Genomic DNA, 20506 nt, shown 5'->3' on the forward strand with positions numbered 1-20506 from the left:
CATCACAAAAAATGTCACTGTCACTGGCTAGAAACTATAATTAAAGCGCTAACATCTGGACAAAAAGTGTTTTTTTCTCAAATGTTTCCACCAACGTTGGCTGGCTCGGGAATTTGGATAGTTTTAAGGCAGAAAAGGAAGAAACAGAGGGAAAAAATACCAAAAATAATATCATTTCTGCACTTGCAATGCTTCATTTCAAAAAGGCACTTGCCATATTCAGGTTCCATCTATCAAAATAAATAAATCAATAAATAAATATTTCAGCTAAAGAAGTAATGTAGTCAACGTAACGGTTGGGTAGTCTCTATTAAGTTCATTTTTGTTATTGACAAAAGCATTTTTGTTTTTGTGTAGTGTGTGGTGAAATGTTTACTTTAGAACTAACTGATACATCGCTACGAGGTTAACACTCATCGCCCGCCTTTAAACTTCCTTCTGTATCGTTTGTATATCTTTCTAAAACCCTTCTATGTTTCAGACAGTCAAATAAATAGGAATAGTCTCCTCGCGGCAACACCACAGTGAAACAGACCAACCTCCTGTGTCTATAAGGGGTTAATGGTACACAATGACATGCAGGGCTGCGGGTCAGCCCATATAGGGGGGTGGAGGGGCCGATCATTCACTGCCAGGAGAAATATAAGGGACATTACACACAAATCAGACTTTTTAAACCCCTTAAAGGTCATTTTATAAAGTCTGAGCACAATCAAAATCATTTATTTCGGAGTGTACTGACCCTTTAAGTCCCGAAACCCAGCCCTGACATTTACTAATGTCTTAATGGCTTGCCTGTGGTTAACAAACATACGCACACACACACACACACTCACTCACTCTTCCTATCCTGTGACCAGACCCCCCATGTCTGGAGTTGAGTTAGTTTACATCGTATATAAACAAAAGTCTCTATACAGACTCATTTTAGCATACAGTGAGATTAGCATTGTTTTAATCATGCAGGACTACAGCAATAGGCAAGGGGCAACTGAGGTGGAAAGCAGTGATGTGGCAAGGTGCGCTAGTCAGAAAAAAACTCCCAGTGTACTGGCCGTCAGTCCCACTCCGTGTGCCCTTCAGCTGTACAGAATTACATTATTTACAAGTAGTGCAGGGAGCGTCGCTCTGGGTGAGAGCAACTACATATCCCTGCAGAATAACCACATAAAAACACACATATCAGGCAACCTTACATTAGGGATTGTGTTGGGTTTGGGATGACCGTCTAAGACAAAGCCTAGAGGGTAAAATACAGCAGTGTCATCACATAAGGGTTGGATAGGAAAAAGGGGGGAGGGACAATGTATTGTACAGTAGTGATGAGCAGAATGGCAGCCCACCTTGCCACAATGATTGGAGCATAAATGCTTTTTGGGAGACCAGCAGCCAGCCAGAATGCACTTTACGGGAGATGCAAGTCGAAGCATTTTGGTCTTTTTGTTTGGATGCCATATACAAGATATGTGGGGTAATATAAGCAAAGCAACTAGAGGATCATTAACATATATCTCAGCTCATTTACTTCAGTTTAAATACCACTGCTGTTTTTGAATGACAATGCACAGGCTTTGAGATGTCATCATCATTTCAGATTCTGTGATTCCATGTTTTTTGTTCTTAATATATTAATTTTGATCTTTACTCTTTTTTTTTTGTTGTATTTTCAAGTCGGTCATTTCGTTTGGGTTCTTCACCTCCGGAAGAACATGGGGTTGCGCAGGCAGGCGGCTAGTCACCTGCAACACCCCAGGGGTCCTGCAGAGGTCTCCAGGCTGCTGTCAGTGTCTGAGGCCAGGGTCTGGTCGGTGGACATGGAGGAGATGTCGTTTATGGAGGAGGAGGGAGGGAGACTCTCGCTGCTGTTCACGGCTGCACCTGTGCTAAGGGAATAAACAGCAGCAGGGGGTTACAACGTAAAAAAGTCCTGGCAAAGACAGGAGGAGAAATACAACCACAAGAGATATAAGTGCACACAGAAAAAATGTTGCAGCTGAATTTTTCCAATGAGACATCAACAACATAAACAGCACCTGTGGAACACAACAATCACAGTGTGTCTATAATGAAACAGGGGAAAGTAAGGTTTGGGTCCAATGGATATCACAGGAAAGAAAGTTTCAGTTTAAACCCAGTTAGGATTTAAAGGTCCCATGTTGTAAAATGCTTTTTTTTAAATTATAAAGCAGGGCGAGGTGCTATACAAATACTGTAAAAGTATCATAACACTTTTTTCTCCACAGAGAAATGCACACAGCCTCGATTAAAAAACGTTCCTTTAAACAAGCCGTCAGGACTTTCGTATGGTTGTGATGTCACAAGGATGGGCTTAAAGAGACAGGCGCTACAGCGGAGTGTTTCAGACGGAGGGTGAATGCAAATATATTCAGACAGACAGTGTGGTAAAATAATGTGTTTGAACATTAAAGCATGTAAACATGGTCTGGTGGAAACCCAAAATACAGTAGTATAAACCTGAAAATGTGCATAATATGGGACCTTTATATCATTTTGTTTAGATACAATAAACACGTGTATCAGCAAAAGATGTCTACTGTGCCCGGGCTTATAGTGAAAAGCAATCTTCAGTGATACCGTTTTTATACAGTTGTTTTTGCCCATGCATTCAATGTTCTAATATTAATCTTGCTTCGAAGTCAAGGTGGAAGCAGACGGCAGTAAACCTTTTTAGATTTTATGAAAGAACTCTTAATTCAGTACACTGCTTTTCTGTCATTAGTAATGAGATTTACACTTAAAGATTAAAGACATCCCTATTGCATAAATGAGTTAAAAATGTACATTTAAGGTTTTTGAGTGTCATGACACATCGCTTCAATGTTGCATGGATCTAAACCTGGACGAGCAGAAAAGTGTGTTTCAAACTGCTCGACCTCTCTGGGTCTGGACAGCACTTTAATTAAATCCTCGGTGAATGCGTAACTCTTCCTTTGATACGTTTATGAGCAAATCAATAGAAAAATGGGCAGCCATGGGAGTAGAAAGAGCAAATTCTGATTAAAAAGGATGAGAATATGAGGGTGTTGCCAATATGAGTAAATCGCTAAAACAACCTCTTTTACTTCCGAGCATACCAGCAGCCTCCTCATTTCTTAGGAGGACGCGTACCATGCAGGCAAACGTTAAGTCTGCTGTTTGTGTCTGTTCCCTGTGGGAGGTAATTGCTTAATGGAAACTGGTGGGCACTTCAGCAGACCCAAAATAAAACGGAGAACAAAGCAGGATTAATGGCTGCCATTCATTCCAGCAGTCACTTCGCTTATAAGTTTACTTACAGTAAATACATCTGAGACATATGTTAAAAATCACCATGTGGGTGCAGTATTTAATTAAGTAAGTTTCAATTCTGAAAGATGACTTTGAGCATAAACCACACTCTTGGCTCTAAGACAGATGACTTAAATGGAAGGTTAATTAAGCTTTTGAATCAGATATTAATTAAGACTCATCTCAGGGGGAAACAGGTACAGCCATCCTATGCACTCTGTGATTTTTCTTCTTTGTATGATAGTTGGTGTGTTTGCACAAATACTGTAGGGCTAGCCTCAATAATAATTGAAAAGATGTTAAAAGCTCAATTAGTAAGATGGAGGTCATGGTTTTGTGAGAGAGTGAGGAGAGACACTACAGCTGAAAAGGATATCTGTAGTGGTCCTGTTTTATTTTGAAGTTCTCTCCTCTGTGTTTCCTGTAGCCCTGCTGGTCTTCCCTTGTATACAGTTTTGTATCTTCCCTCGTCAGCTTGTCTGCCTGTCCTTGTCTCGTTACCCATCAGTGCGTCCCTTTGTATTCCTGTTCCCTGCCCACTCCACCTGTGTCTTGTCTTGTGATTAGTCCTGTCTGTAGATACTCTTTTCCCATTTTGTTTCTTGGCAGCTAATCGTTGCATCGTGTTTATAGTATTTATTCCTTGTTTTAGGGATTATACCATTTATTCTTTAGTTACCGTATCCTGCTTGTTTCTGTATCTGCTGTTTGGGTCCACCTACGTGCTTCAAACTGTGACGATATCACCATTTTTAATATGAAAATGAGGCATTATCTGCTAACTAACTTTTGGGGAGAAGAAATCTGCAGGCACAGATAGATAGAATTGTATTAAAATAAACACCTTAATGTGTATTTTGTATGTTTTCTCTCTATAGGTCTAAAAGAAGACATACTAAGGACAAAATCTCAATTCTGTTTCAGCCTGGGGTGTCTCCTGAAGTTTCATCTCTCCTTTGTTATGATTTAGCTTCCAACACGTAAGACCAAATTGTCTATAGGTTGTTTAAACTAAACACTGTCCAAGATACTCTACTTTCTACAAAAAGAGGTTTCCTATACACTGGTTTGTCCATAAAGAGTGTATTGTGTGAGACTACGTTCTCATGCGGCCGTTACCTCTCCTGACCAGCAGTTGCTGCTCTCTCTGCAGGATTCAGCTCCTGTTTGCTTTTCTAATCAACAAAATGAACAGCTTATGTTTGGTATTTTTTCAATGGAGAATAGCTGTTGTTTTGTGCTGTTTTCTCAATGATGTCTTGGCGGCCTGGTCAGTGTGCTCACATGACTCCACACTGCCTCTCTCTGGCAACTATTAGAACAGCACTCACTGTGCGTTGAGGCTTTTGCAGATACAGAACAGTATAAAATGTCTGACTGAATGTCCTGTGATGGACTCCAAAGGACCCAAATCTTAAATCATGACATGATATACATATATACACACACATTTATTAAAGCTCACACAGAATCTGCTATGAAATATATTAAGAGACAATCTTAGCATTTACTGATTAGCTGTCCAACAATACCATTTAACAAATACACTTGGCACAAACACTAAACAACATTTAACAAAAGACAGAGACACATGGTCAACAACACAATGGGTTTCTCTATTTACAACTCCAGTAAGGTTATAGTAAATTCACTTACAGAGCGATTAGGGTTATGCACTGAGAGTACCTGAAGGTGAAGGCTGTCCCTTCACTACGCCATTCTTCGTTCTCTCCTCAAAGTTCATCACCTCTTTGTAAATAAGTTCTGCCAAGGAGCAAAGTTAGGAGAGAAGAAGTTATTGAAACATACAAAGTAGACAATACAAACATTTATTGGTCATTAGTCACACATTTTGGTGCCTTCCTGTTAACATACAGTATTTGTTTTAATAAGTAATCTCACCTTTCCATTCATCAATGGAGTGTTCTCTTTCATCCAGCTGCTTGTCGTAGATCTGAGGTGGAGGCTTAACGGGAGAGAGTACAGATATTTTAGTAACAGTTTAGCTCACAACACAATCAAAGAGATTAATTTAACGTGATATTAATATCACTGCATCTCCAGGTGAAATATTCATACAAAAATATATACAAGTTCATGTAAGGATGCTTCAAATCTAGCAATGTGACAAATAAATACAATTATAGGGATGAAGAAAATATGTGAACATCGGAAACACATCCAACTATTATTTTAACACTTTAAAATGTCTGAAAAAGACATGCAGAGTATGCACATGTGGATTATAAAGAAACAAATAATGTAAATGAAGGAATAGTCCGTGCTGTATTTAGCCTTAATCGCATAAAACGGTGATTTACAACACTTAAATAGCAATACATTATTTGTCACAGATATCAAAATATTGCAGAACAATCAGGATTAAACAACTGACAGACGGTGAGATAAGACAAAATCTGGGGGGTCCAGCTAAAGTGTGTATGCCCTTCTACGATAAGATTGTCATTTAATCTAAGAGGACACAAATAAGATGTCTGGCACCCAGTCAACCCTTCTGATCCTGCACCAGACTCTCAAACCGTAATCTCACTGCAGGTGACAGGACCACCCATAATCCTCTCCGATATGACCTTGGAGGGACAGTTATATTCAGTCACCACAGCAACACAGAAGTGAGACGTTTTCCTCGTATAGGTATTCACCTAAATATGTATTCTCCTCTATATAACATGTATATTATGGTTTTCTTTTATTGTGGTGAATAACTGACAGTACTGAACCAAATATGTCTTCTTTAATCTTCACTCTTTAGTCTCTCCAGACAAAAGTCTCACTGAATTCCTTTGATGCAGGGCGGTTGTTATTTACCATGGATATTTGGATGAGATCTCTGGCCTTCATCAGCATGAGATGACATTAGAGAAAGGGAAAACAGCAGAAAACGTGTTGAAATGCCATATCATACATGCCACATCAACTCTAACATCAATATCATCATTAAAAACAATCAACAGCTAAACAACTTAGACATTCATGAAATCCTCTAAAAATGAACTACAATGGAGGTGTGTCATGTGGGCGTCTTTACGTTAATTACATTATTAACCAGCAGGATATTTGAAGCTGTAATTCATCAGCTGGTCATGCACTCATTAGTGTATAGCTGCAGAGTAGAAGTGGTATCTGTGCAGCTTTATTGTGCTGCATATGGCTTTTTCCCAATCTCACTGTCACCTCGAACTAATGAGGCACTGATGAAGAAGTTAGACTTCACCAAATAGACCAGAAACACCACCACTCTTACATTACAAAGCAGAACAATGCACTAAGTCGCAGCAGAATTAAATTTCTTATATCCAGCAAGTAACAAATTTTGGGGCTTATTTTAACCATACAATAAAAAAAGAGTATTTAAGTTTAGATATAAAGAATCAAACCATAAGTGAGAGAAAAATGAAAATGAGATGAAAACACAATAAATGCACTGACGCAGCAGTTATCACTTATACAGAATACTGCAGTTTAAATTGTGAAAATAGTGTTGTAATTGACTATAATTGCTTTTGTTTTAAAAAATAATATTATTAAAATGAGGGGAGTCATCTTCATTATTACTATTAATACAAAGTAAACAGTGCTAACCAATCAAAGACAGAGGGGAGAGGACTGAGCTTGGGATGGTGATCAATATACAGCTCTGCCAAAGGCCTACTCACCGCCTCCACCTCAGCTGGATCATACCACACGTTGATGTAGGGGTGCTGTAAGGCTTCGTCCACCGATATCCGTTTAGCGGGATCGATGATCAGCATCTTGGACAGCAGGTCTCTGGCCTGGCTAGCTGTGGTTTGAAGAGAAAAAAAACATGTGGTTCAAATCATGAGGAAAGAAAAATATTCCTCTATTCCACTGATGTGCCAAAAGGAAACTGGAACACAATAAGGCAGAAATGGAGGGAGAGAGAGAGAGAGAGAGAGAGGATAGAGAGAGAAATGTCAGGGATTAAAGAGAATAATAAACAGAAGCAGCTTGTCAAAGAAAACCAGAATTTCACAAAGCCTCAATCACATGTGGATTAGCAAATACACTCCACTTTAACAGTGTGAGAGCTTTGGAAAAGAGTGTTTTCGTCTACTTCTTGTGAATTATGTGGGGGAAATGAATCATATGTATGCAGTACAGACACATCTGCAACACTTTATCAACCAATCAGCTACCCCTGAGTTCACACACTTTTACACACAACCCTTATTTTCATATACGTATATGGCACTACATTTATGTATTGTCGCCCCATTTTATTTTATTTCTATCCTATTTATGGAAATGTACGTTATTGTTGTTTAACTTGTCTTATTATTCCCATTTTAGCTTCTTCAATCTGCCTGTGTTAACCTACATTTGGCTTCTCAACAAACAAAAACAGCAGCAGTCAGTTGGTCAGTCCCTCTACCCTCAGGCACTCTTGGATTGATCTGAAATCGAGAACCATTAAACCATACACCATCTCCTACACACACTGACTGACCCTATTATAAATAGCTCTACAGCAGCAAAGCACTGAGTAAACTGAGCAGGGAAAGACAGATGCACCCGTTGCGTTTCACCTCAGTAACAATAACAAACAGATGGTAAATCTGTAAAACAACCACTCTGACTATCTCTCTCCTTCCGCCTTTCCTTATCTATCTTTCTTCTCTTTGTCCTCTAGTACCGCCTGTCTCCGCCTCATTCAATTCAAAATAACCAAAGCCCAAAGGATGTCTGCTTCAGTTCCTACCTGTGACTCTTTAAAACATACAAAACAGCAGCACTTCAACCCAGAGTCACACCCTCCCACTCCCTCTATCTCTCTCTCTAGGTGCATTTCCTTTAACACTATCGCTCCAGCAGGGAGCAGCCGGAATACAAAAGTGATTCATGATCATTTTACCAGACAGGAGCTTTGATGTAGGAGGGGGTTAGGAACAGAAAAAGCATATTCTGCTATATCTCAATGGAGGGAAGAACTGGGAAGAGAGGTTGCACTTCTCAGCTGAGACAGAAGAGAGAAATGATGTCTTGGTTAACCCTCTGCATAAGAATATATTGAATTCACCGAGGCCCACAGAACAGGGTTCAAAACACACATTGCATGTGGAGACCCAAAGGCAAAATGTAAAATAAAAGTTTTTTTGAGGTAAAAGTTGACCAAAGTTTTTCTTTCCTGCGTATAAAATAAACAAGACGAAGAGTCAGCCTAGCTGCTTTGTGAGGCTGTACTTGGTGTGGTGCTTTAAAGGTTGAATATGTAGCATCTTTACTAAAAGCTATATATATATATTTAAATAATACACCCAAGGGGTGTGTTCAGGGGTGCATTTTTTGACAGGTTCTTTCTGTCACGGTCTGTTTACATTTTACCAGCCAATATTGGCCGGCATTGCTGGTTGCCAGGCTTGTCTGTTGTTGGGCGCAGCTACTGTAGGCTGGCACTGGGTGAAATGGAGTTTGCCAATCCTGCAGCTGCTTATTTGTCCCAGCAGCTGAGTGACCAGTGAACAGTAAGCTAACTTTACTTAGCTGTAACGGTAACTGTCCTCTGCAATACTTGTTTTTATGGTGCGATTTGCCAGAGGGGATGGGTTCAAACAGGCTCAAACAGACGGTCTCCTGTACGCTACTGGACTGGGTCTGACGAACATGGCAACAAGACTGCTGGAATTATTTTTTGTTGTTGCGATCTTGAGACACTCACTGGCAGTGTTCTGCTCATTCTCCATAATCAACCTTTAAGCTAAATGCTAACATTAGCATGATAATATGCTTACAAGGGACAATTGCTGACATGATTTTTTAGCAGGTAATGCATCTTAGAGTGTTATCATGCTATCATTTACTTATTAGCACCAGACACAAAGGACTGTTGAGGCTGATGGGAATCTTATTGATTTTGCAGGTATTTGGCAAATTGAAACATTGACCTGGTGTGCTAAATGAAAAATTAAGAGACAACCAAAGTTATTATAATGAACCCAGAGGGGGACATGGAAATGAAAATGAGCATAACATGCCCCCTTTTACTCAAAACCATCTGATCAATGAATCTGTCGGCGCCGCTAACATCATTAGCACCCTTCATGAGAGAACACACACATTTTCTCATCTGACAATCCAACACTGCTTTCCTGTCAAGGTGCGTAGAGGTGCTATGAAGGCAGAGATAGTCAAAACCGTTCCAATGATATATAATTTATTGAAACATTTAATGGACATGGACCATAAGACTGTTAGGAGTGAAGGATTTATAGCAGGCATTGTGATTTTAACGGCTCCTCCCCAGTACTCATGTTTCTATAGTTGCCCTGCCACAGCACGACTTTACGGGAGATAAACTGTGATTTTTGTATCTTATATTTCTGGCTTCTGTAGTTAGAAGATGTTGGCATCATAAGAAATCTATGATGATAATAAAACAACAGTTTTGTGAGATTGTCCTGTACATACTGCAGTATAGAATGACACCACAGGGACATTACGTGTGTCAGTCACACAGACATGCAAAGGTTTTAAATTAAAACCATCAATCATCAATTTCACGCAAGTCACATAAAATGGCTGGAATACAGTTCATTTGGCCGGTTCAAGTTCTCACCTTTGAGTTTGTTGTGCTCAGAGTCAGCAGGGAAAAGGCAGTCAGGGAAGAGCTTGGGGAAGGTGAGACCCGCGTACTTCGGCCGGTTCTCAACGTAGTTCCTCACTGTGGGCTGAAGCTTCTTCATGAACTCTGGTGAGGGTGTTCCCAGCTGCTCAATCACCTTGTTCCACTGGTCGATGTCTGGTGTGGCGGGTCAGAATTAAGGGAAACACACATGGAATAGCATCCTGTATGTACTCCCACACAATACCACTGTTTATTTAGCACATGTAAAAGGACATCTTTTGATTGACTCATAAAAGGTAGGACTAATGGAAATGGAGGTTGTACGACCAAATAAAATAGAAATAAAAAAGGACCTGGGCCTGTTAGACAGAGTGTCATCAGCAAAGATATAAATAGCCTTCTTAAAAGTACAGTCAGAAAGTCACAAAACAGATGAGTCTAATCTAACCCCAAACAAACATCCATAAGAAATGACAAAAGGTCATTCAGTGAAGAAAATGATGGGCCACAATTTGCATCAGATCAATATTTTGCCTCCTTCTATTTCTACCTAATTGCTTCCATTCAAATTTTTCACTTTCCTTAAAAAAATGCATCCAGTTTTTTGTGGATTATTATCATTATTTGCTTACTTGGATTCAAATAGATCTCCAGTGATCCCTTGTTTCATATGATACATTAATGTTGTGCTTAAAATACATGAAATACATACTTTATATTCCCCGTACAATTTTAAGCTTACCTTAAAGCAGCATAAAAGAACAGACCTGCTAAAAAGCCTCCTGATAAGAATAAAACACAGGTTTTAATTTAAATTAGACATGTAGCACATGGTTGTGTTTGTGTGTGCAAACATAATTGTGGGGTGTGCCAGCTTGTGTTCCCCTCCCATATGGCAACAAACACTTCCTATCTTACCCCTCCGCACACTCCCAGTGACCCCCCTCCCCTCCCCGGATTCTCACAGAGGGTGCCAGTTGAGGCAGTTAGCTGCCAGGGCCAGCAGAGATCCCCATTACTTCATCTTACTTGAACGCCACACACTTCCACCTCCTTTGTGTCTCCATTGCACATTGGCCATAATCCACCCAGTGCTCAGAGAGCCATTTTTTCTCCACCCACTAAGGCACTTATCCATGCTATTTACCAAGATTCACTCAGACAGCTGGAGGTGTTTTTCCACAGTGTGTCAAAATGCATGACACGCCACTGGTGTTGAGTTGTGTGAGTTATTCAATCAGGACATCGTGCACCTGAACTGCAGGGAAATGCAGTGAGGTTTCTGTGATATCCAGGTTTACACGTGAAACAAAGTGAGGGAGCAGCAGGAGGTCAGAAGGATACGGTCAGTCCCAGGGAACAGCACTGTCCCTCTTATCACCTCTCCAAAGATGCAGCCGACTGACCACATGTCCACTGGGGTCAAACACACACACACACACACATCTGTGAAAAGTCATGTATCACTTCTACCTCCTAAATAATGTCAATTTAGGTTTTTAAGTTATAATCCTGTATCTCTTTTTTGCTATGCGTAAAAAAAAGATTACGAGTATCAAAATCTTTCTTCTTTTCTTTCTTGTAAAACATAAAAATATATTTAATTACTCGATTAAATTACATATATTTATCCCACCAAATGTGATTTGGAGAAGAGTCCAACTGCGGACCTCAGTAGGGTCCCAATACATTAGATGAGTCCCTTCTTTTATGGTCCCTAAATCTGAGGTTTTTCAATATTATTACCAATCTGTTTTTTTGTTTTTTTAACCAGATTGGAGATTTGAGATTTGTCATGTTTCCCTGTTCAAGGCTTAGCTGGTATGGAGGCGCCAGTAGTAGGTAGGAGGCTTGTGTTTGGATTTCAGCTGGCATAAAACTTTTTTTACATTTCTGTTTACATTACAGGTCCTCTGCAGCTCCATCGTGCCGTTTTCGCTAAGCCCAGTCTACTTTTGAGTTATCCAATTAAATGTGTGGAATTGGATTTAAATCCCTCTCACAACTAAACCCATTTTGTAGTTCACATATTCTGTCCACTCAGAAAGATGTCACATTACTGAAGCTAAAGACGTTCTAACTTCCATTTCATTGTGACTTGGCACTTTATAAATCATTATTACCCAGCTTTGTTGAAAACTCCATTTTAATTGGTCGATTAAAGCATTATTAGGTCTGTTATTTATAAATAGCAGCGGCTGCTATGGAAGCAGTTCAGATCATAGAATCTGGAGGACCATTTTTATATCAATAAAATCATGTTTGATCAATATTTTGTGTCATTATTGTTTATTTATAATGGAGCGTGAACAGGTCATTATTGCAAATTAAAGTAATACTGTGTTAATTCTGCAACATGACAATATGCATGATATGCCATGATGTACCTGTGCATTTTACCACTTTTAACTTGTGTATATTTAGGCAAAGTGTAAGCCAAACATAAAATACAAGTTCAACTCCTTTGCCATCACTCCATAACACCTATTTGTAATAAATGGCTGTCACCCTGAGGCTCAGTGTGCTGTGACCTGTGAGGACAGACTGCACTTCTATATCATCATTTGAAAGACACTCAATGAGGTGCAGATAACTTCAGCCAGGTCAATACCTCACGTCCAAAAGTCTATGAAGTAAATTAAGATTAGCTACGACCGAGGTACCAGTCCAGAAACGTATCTATAAGCAGATGATTAACAAATGTGTGCACGACTACAGATCATTGATCTTCAGTAAGAAAAGGGTGGAGTGTTAGGTGATAAGAATTTAAGGTTGTTGTGAAAACAGAGACAGAAGGAGAGTGACAGTGCAGAACTCATTGCAGGGGGTGGGGGCTCTAGTTCTCCAGAGTATTAAACTTTAAAGGAGTGTTTGAGGATGTAGTGGCCGCAGTATTGGACACAAGTATGTACAGACACACAGCATATCTAAGTCTAAACAACTTAATTTTAGATGACAGGTGGCTTTATTAGATTATTTTTTTTTAATGCCAACAACTACAAAGACCCAAACCATCAATGTGTTCATCTGTCAACACACTCTGACTTCAAGCCCATTTGTTCCGACTGAACATGAACGTCTTCTTAAACGGGTAAAAAAGCTTAATCATTTCCTTAAACATCTGTGTTGATTTAAGAAAACTGAGTTAATTGTGTATTAGTGGGGGACTATTTTCAACTTGGAATTTGATGAGCTAGTGAGTATTTACAGCAGCAGGGTGGTGTATCTGAATAACTTACAGTGCCCGAGTTAATCATAATGAAGAAATATGTCACCGGGTGCAACGGTGTGGCTTATTTATGTGTTTTTCATTGCTATGGAGGTCTATGTTACTGAGGAATCAGCCAACGGTGGAAATAATTCCCCACTGTGAAAATACTTCACTATAAGTACAAGGACTGCATTCAAACCCTTACATAAGAATAGTATTATCATCTAAATGTACTTGTATGTATGAAAAGTAAAGGTATAGTGTAGTAAAATGTTCCCTGTCAGTGTTTTACTTTTATATATGATGTTTTTGGATTAATGTAAACGTGTATGTTCCATTTTACTGCTGCAGATTTTTAAGACTGTGAGTTATTGAGCTTGACAAGAATTTCCTCAACACATGAAGGAACACTTTCAATGAATATTGTTGTTGTGAAGTAGGAGTATAAAGTTGCAAAAAAAAGGAAATACTCAGGTAAAGTACAATTACCTCCAAGTATAGAACTTGAGTCAATGATCTTAGTTACGTTCCACAACTGGAATTATATATCAGACTTCTACACGGACAGAGTACTTGTTGTAGTGTGTATAATTGTATGTATAAATTGACAAATATAGCTTATTATGATAAACTACCTCGCATCATCCTAATATTAAAACTTTCCCAGTATGGTGTGTGTCTTTTTTTTTTAGTTAGATGCTAACATGTCTACAGTCTTAATCTTAAACCTTTGCACTTTCCTCAAAGTGGGCTCACCAATGATGTTACAACCAGATGCTTAAAATAAATACAGAAATCCTTTATTATCAATTCACTGAATGCTTAATAACTGACTCATATATATGGGCACCCTCAGATGGCAACACACGTGTACAAACTCCACATGGGGACTATTTATCCCGATATAGCCGACTGAAAGAAGTCATCTTGGGGATGCAAATACAGCCCCCTCCCTGCAGGAGAACACACCGGGTGGCACTCACAGACACACTCTAAATAGCACCTACTTACGTATTCAGAGAGGATTCCTCTTGTCAAAATATCAAACTGAATGAAGCTTGAGGTGCACTCACAAGATTCAGACATACTGACTTGCGAACAAGAATGCAGGATGCTTATTTTATGTTACTGCGGGTTAAATTAAAAGTGTTAAAAGAGGATCAGTTGGATGTAGACATGTGTTATAAAGACAGCCAGATGTGAATCTGATTTAGTTCACCTCTGTGACATACAGAGAACATAAAGCCTGAATAATTGAATCAAAGTAAATGTAACAAAGAAATATAAAATGCAAAAAATGACCAAAATATCACAGGACAAGTATCCAACACTATTTAAAACAAAGAATGATTGATTATTAAATGTGTGCTCCATTACGTACAGCATACATGAACCCATGAACAAAAATAGTGTCACCATCAGACAACAAGGATACAGTCCCGCCCAGGGAAGAGGATTTTGTGGCGCACCATTTCTCCCATAATGCACCCCACCGACCATATATCCACTGCACGCATAGAGGTGACAGTAAGACGAAGAGGGAGCAAAAGAAAAGAGAGGAAGGCAAAGGTTAGTGTTAGGCACATCAAGCTTTCTGGGAGAAGCAACTGTGATTAGCTGTCATTCAGTGAGGGAGAAATAATTAGTGAGGAGCACGTTACATAGAGATACACTTGAATTAAATACAGAGAGCAGAAAAAGGAGAAAAGCAGAGACTAACTAGTGGCAGGAAATTTAAAGCCTAGGAGTCTACAGGCCTCTATCCACAGGAGGAATATGGCTAATGAGTCATATCTAAGACTGTCATTCAATCACATGTCTGATGTTCTGGGGCCTTTTAATCAGTGACTCATGCCGCCAACACTTCAGTTCACTCAGCTCAGTGTGACTCCACCAGATTTGTTTGTAAGGTTTTCAGAAATAATTGGGATCATTAATGGATAAACCTCTGCACACCGAGTCTGTGTTTTCATATGCGTTTTTTTAACCATGCAAGATACTAATAAAAGTCAAAGACTGCTAGCAAGCAGCTGAATTAATTGGATGGATAGCGCTTGTCCCAAAGGGGGCTAATGAATGAATGGCATTTGCAAGAAGCTATCATTTAGCTGCCAAGAGCACAATCAGTGTCTAATCCTTCGCACATCTTTTGTTTCGCAATCATTCCCCGATTCCAAGCTGTCACTTGCCAGAATCTATCTTGAGATCCTGCATCTCTGCATGTTATGATGTTCTATTATTATTGATCATTCAAGGATCATTTTAAATGGTCAAAAGCTTTTGACAGAGGCGAAAAAAACGCAGAAAATCGAACCTTTTCCAAAAAACTTTAATGATGGAGGAAGTTGGTGTGTAAACCTGATTGACACATTGTGAGGTTGGAATTATTTTTAAACATGGGACAATTTCAGACAGAAAATACGGATTTAACATAGCATGTTTTAAACTGATCATTAATGCTCATGAAAAGTCAAACAATCATAGTTTTTGCTACAGTCAGCGGTTCCTTCTGTCCGTTCCACTGCAGGTTATACTGCGAGTCAGTCATTGGGTTACACTGGTTTAAAAATACATGCCGCTGCTATAATGTGATTCACCTCTTAAAATAAACTGCTTCAAAAGTTTTATTCCTTAACTACAGGTAGATGTTGGTGCTGTATCTTAAGTTTCTCCTCCACATTGCCACCGCAAGAAAGTCGCTGAGTGCAGTTTTAAGAATACTGAAAATAGCTCAGATTAACGTATTTACTGAAACAACAAACTATGAAAGTTTAAGTTTATGTCTGCATTAAAAAAGAGAGCAAAAAATATGAGTTACTCATGCTTTAAATATGTCTGAATTGAATCCATGCGAGCTCAAACACACTCAGTTATGATGAATCCTCACCATTCTCTTTGTATCCCATGCCCAGGATAACCTCTGGGGCTCTGTAGTATCTAGTCACCACGTAAGGGGTCATCATGAAGCTGGTTCCTGCAGTCCTGGCCAGACCAAAGTCCAGGATCTTCAGGGTGCAGTCTGACTTCACCACTATATTGCTTGGTTTGAGATCCTGGAGGTAGGACAAGACTGGTGTGAGAAACCGTGTATATTCAGGTATTTCACAAAACCTCTTTTCTGTTGAAAGTTTATGATGATGGTGTTTTCTGGTATTTGACTTGTTTGTTATGTAAATGAGCATTTCTCATGGGTAAATAAAAAGGGGGGTAACACCACAATGTCAAACCTTATTACAATCACTGCCTGTGTTAGTTAAATTTGAATTATAATCAGAACTACCTGAAACTGCAAATCAATAGGTTTATTGTAATTATTTGAAATATCGATCACTTTTTCTCCCATTCTGGAATTGCCCATACACCACGACAATGTGCCTGCTAACCGCTGCTGACCTTGGTCATGTCCGAGATTTGCTGAAATCTCAAAAGATGGTAAAGGTTAGGTATTAACCTCGAACAGCTCAGGTTAGAAATCGAATGGTTTCGGTCAGCATAGGTGGTCGGAATGTCTCATGAGAGTTTTTGCGAGTGTTTGCAAATCTCGGGTTACCTCTTATTTCAGCAAATATGTTTAATACATATGTATCATCGTTCTAATAGTTGTCTCTTGTGATCCCCTAACTAGGAGTATAGAAGAAAACAAGGCAATGTCAAATTGTTCAAAGGGATAAATATGAGGGGGTCCCCGGTATATTCTCTATCTTGCAAGCAGTCCTTGGCTAAAAAGTTGATCACCTCTGCCCTAGATTCTATTTCCCTGTGTGTAGGTGCTCTGGGCAACCAGTCAAATCAGCTGTTGCATTGACAAAGACATGATCCCTCAAATGCTTCCCACCCTGTGAACACTGCCAGGTTTGTTGGCTGGAGCCAGTGAAGACAGAAGCGCCAGGGATTAAACCCCATGTTTCCTGTGTCTATGATTGCCAAATGGTTAACCAGGGTGATTCCAACTTTTATAGCTACGGACTACAAATCGCTATTCCCCAAAACACACAACCAAAACAAGTGTCTTGTTTTCCTACCCTGTGAATAATGCCGGCTGAGTGCAGATGTTTGATACCACACAGCATCTGGTACAGCAGGTAGGACATTCTCTCGTGGTCAAGCTCCATCTGAATCACCTGGCACAAGTTGGCATCCATCAGCTCCATCACTAGGTACCTGAGAATTTTTTTTTATTGATTTATGAATGGCTTGATACGTCTGTTGATGAGTCTGCTTACTAAAATATTTCGAAATAATAGCTCTCAGTAAAAGTCAAAATGTTCTGACTAAAAAAAGGACACATGATTGGCTCTGCAGTACTGTTTACTTAGAGACTGTTCTAAATGTGAACACACTCTCATTTATCATTCAGTATGAGAATAGGATAGCTCCCTAAGCTTTGGGTTACACCTACAGTACTTTCACTGACTACACTCCAGCGGCTGTGCTCTCACAACTGCAGGTGCAAAGATAATAACACATAATGCATAATACAATCAGTCCCCTTCTTTTCTCTGTCATTTGCGAAACAAGATTAAATGAAACAAGTTATTTGCCTGTTAATTGGGCTAAATTAATATAATTCACGGAAATATAAGCGAGCAAAGAAGGGTTTACTATACTCACACATCCTGGAATTCCTCTAATGATTTCTGTGGTGTGAAGACATTTAATAAACTGATAATCTGAAAGAGAGAAGAGCATGGGGAGGATCAACATATAGCAGTTAAAGTAAATAGACACAAAACTACAGCAGAGTTACAGCGAGGGATGGGGATTCGAAAATTGGCATGACCCTGTTGAAGGACACTCCTGAGGAAGAAACAGAGTAAACCGAAGAAATGAGTTGGAACAAAAGAGTGGGGATCTAACGTGGAGGAGAGGAAAAAGAGAAGAAGAGAGCAGCTCAAACTGCGGCACCAGAGATTACATTCATGCCTTGAAGTGCTCTCTGTTTCACTCTTCTGCCAGTTCGGTACATTTCTGGAGGCATCGAATTTAGCATGGTCACAACATTGCAGTCTCCCTTTTGTAGCCGAGGGATTTATCGAGAACCAAAAATAGGCACTGGCTGGGGTATAGTTTAAAACTGTGCTTCATTCTGACAATGGATACATTTTTATTCTTTGTGCATTCCTTCCTACCCCTGTTAGCCCTCAGCTGAATCACTTACATTTTTGTGATTGACACATTTCATGAGCACCAACTCCCGGTATGCCCTCTTGGCATGGGTCTGGTTCTGGAAGGGTCTGCTCAGCTTCTTGATGGCTACATTTCTGTCCAGGACAGCATCATAGCCCGCACTGAAATAAAAACAAACACAACAATGGAACAATTTTCGTTTAGTATTCATGGCTGGATGACATTGTATGAGACTCTGACAATCCACCCTGAATGTCGTTGGCCACCATAACAAAATGATTATGTTTCACATCTCTAAGAGAACAAAGACTCATGAAACTAGATGACAGATGACTTTGATTTAAACTCAAACATTGTTCTCCAGAGGTATAATCTTGTAAGCAACAGAGAAATCATTCAGTGGCTATTAAGGGGGAGCCTTTATCAGTGGCACCTGAGTGGAGAGGTGGAGAAGCTTTCAGAGGCATAGCATTTAGGAAGTCAAAAAGACTGAGAAAGCATTCTTCTCACGAACATGAACGGGCTGTATACCCTTTTGCAAACTGAACAATCATCATAAAGACATTGTGGGGTGTTCAGAGGAGTCATCCAGATCGAGCAAACTGGTTGCCGAACAAGAGCTTAGGGTGAGTCAATCACACACACAGTTGGGAAAAGTTGCATTAACGCAGGTAAGTCCAGGTAATATCTGTCACATCTAACGCAACATGTAAAGAGAGCTGCTAGGTTACAGGCTTGCTAGCCATTTAAGAGCAATTATGAGCCTGGTTAGCATAGCAGGATAACAGCAAGCATTATGTGAATGCAACACAAGACTCCAGGAAGTCACTGTGATTGACCAAGAAAATAGTCTGCCACATTTTATGTTTGGACAGAGCTGGGCTAGCTGATCCCAACTAAGCTAGGTGTCTTCAGCTTCATGTTTAAGGGATAGAGAGTAGTATTAATAACTGTTATCATAAAACCACTACTTGTAGTTTTGACACTTCCTTTTTTTGTGCAGATGTGTTAGTGAGCTAGCTTTAAAGGTGCTGGCAGGCAGATAGATTTACCTTTGAACAGAGCCAGGCTAGCTGTTTGGCTAAACTAAGCTAACCGGCTTCTGACAGTAGCTTTATATTTGCCATACAACAAGCTGTCTCTTGGTTAGGTTTAGGAAAAGATTATGAATTGGGTTCTGTATTACAACAATAAATAGTACGACAATGAAATAGAGGGGGAAATGTAGGCTATAAGTAGATGGCTTCTTTTTCCACATAGTGGCTAAACCCATTTAGAGGTCATTACATAGAGTGAGTTCTTTGCTGACTCAACACAACTCCAAACCTCTGAGAACCTTTGGGGTTTGCCTCCTTGTGTAGATTTGTGTTTGTTCCCAATGAAAGGCATTATCTAGACGAGAAAAAGATGCCGAAATGATGCCATGCACATCACATTCCCAGCTTTATCTTAGACTGCACCTTTTTTTGGTAAGTTCCCTCTAAAAGATGCTACACATTGAATTTCAGCGCTGTATGCAGGCTGACAGCAGCCCTAATCAAGACGACACTGTGTGGGTTTGTGGACGGCTGGGTGGGATACAACTGTGGTTCGTCATGTCTCTGGAGACAGCAGGCCAGGGTTGGCGTGTGACCATGGAAACAGTGGAGTCTTCATAAAATCATTGATCCAATAGGGATTAGAGCCTGTCATCACTTTTCTGGCTGAGTGATAGATGATGTCATGACCAGCTAAACTACTGAAAGCCTTCATCCCTCCTAAGATGCTTCTGAAAGCTCATCCTGACCGAGCACAAAAGTCATAAGGGCAGAGATGTGCACAGATTGTACTGTTTGTGGGCGACAACATTGGCAAAGTGAGTCTGAGCTGTGCCAGTGTTGCGAGTGTTTCTTCATTACCATGTTCTCAGGCTTTGCAGAGGCAAGAATCTCCTGATTACATAAGAAAAGCAGAATGCACAGTACTGTACTCCCTGTTGTTGGATAACTCCCTGCTTGTATGTACATTGTAATTTGCATACAAGCTGTTGTGAGCGCATATATGTTTCAACTGTGTGTAGAAAGGAATCCAACTGTCTATGCAAAATCAGACAGATGTTTACACAGATGAGATTATGCCATCAAATTGGGGATTATGCTGATTATAATGCACAGTCACTGTAAGTATTATTATTATTGCAATATGACACAACATTAGTACCCATCTCACAATCTTGTGCTATGTTGTCGATGTGCATGTTATCATCTAAATGGGACAATTCCAGTGTGTCCCCTCTG

At 39.8% G+C, this 20506-nt stretch overlaps 1 protein-coding gene across 4 annotated transcripts in view; it reads right to left on the reverse strand.

Moving 5' to 3' along the window:
* Nucleotides 1-292: 292 nt before the first annotated feature.
* The window catches only part of mapk10 (mitogen-activated protein kinase 10), a 35828-nt gene continuing 15614 nt past the window's right edge, over nt 293-20506 (reverse strand). For 2 of the 4 annotated variants that reach the window (XM_083929207.1, XM_083929208.1), the window contains exons 4-14: nt 18262-18391; nt 17715-17773; nt 17126-17264; nt 15991-16156; nt 14539-14610; nt 9884-10066; nt 6966-7090; nt 6118-6144; nt 5191-5254; nt 4975-5052; nt 293-1878 (exon numbers count right to left, since the gene is read on the reverse strand). In XM_083929207.1, coding sequence (XP_083785333.1) covers nt 1736-1878; nt 4975-5052; nt 5191-5254; nt 6118-6144; nt 6966-7090; nt 9884-10066; nt 14539-14610; nt 15991-16156; nt 17126-17264; nt 17715-17773; nt 18262-18391 — 1186 coding nt within the window. In that variant the 3' untranslated portion in view covers nt 293-1735. Of the gene's footprint in view, nt 1884-4944; nt 5053-5190; nt 5255-6117; nt 6145-6965; nt 7091-9883; nt 10067-14538; nt 14611-15990; nt 16157-17125; nt 17265-17714; nt 17774-18261; nt 18392-20506 lie in introns of all 4 variants that reach the window. The other 2 variants (XM_083929210.1, XM_083929209.1) reach the window with 2 other exon arrangements.

The sequence above is a fragment of the Echiichthys vipera genome, assembly GCF_963691815.1.
Source record: "Echiichthys vipera genome assembly, chromosome: 16".
Lineage (NCBI taxonomy): Eukaryota > Metazoa > Chordata > Actinopteri > Perciformes > Trachinidae > Echiichthys > Echiichthys vipera.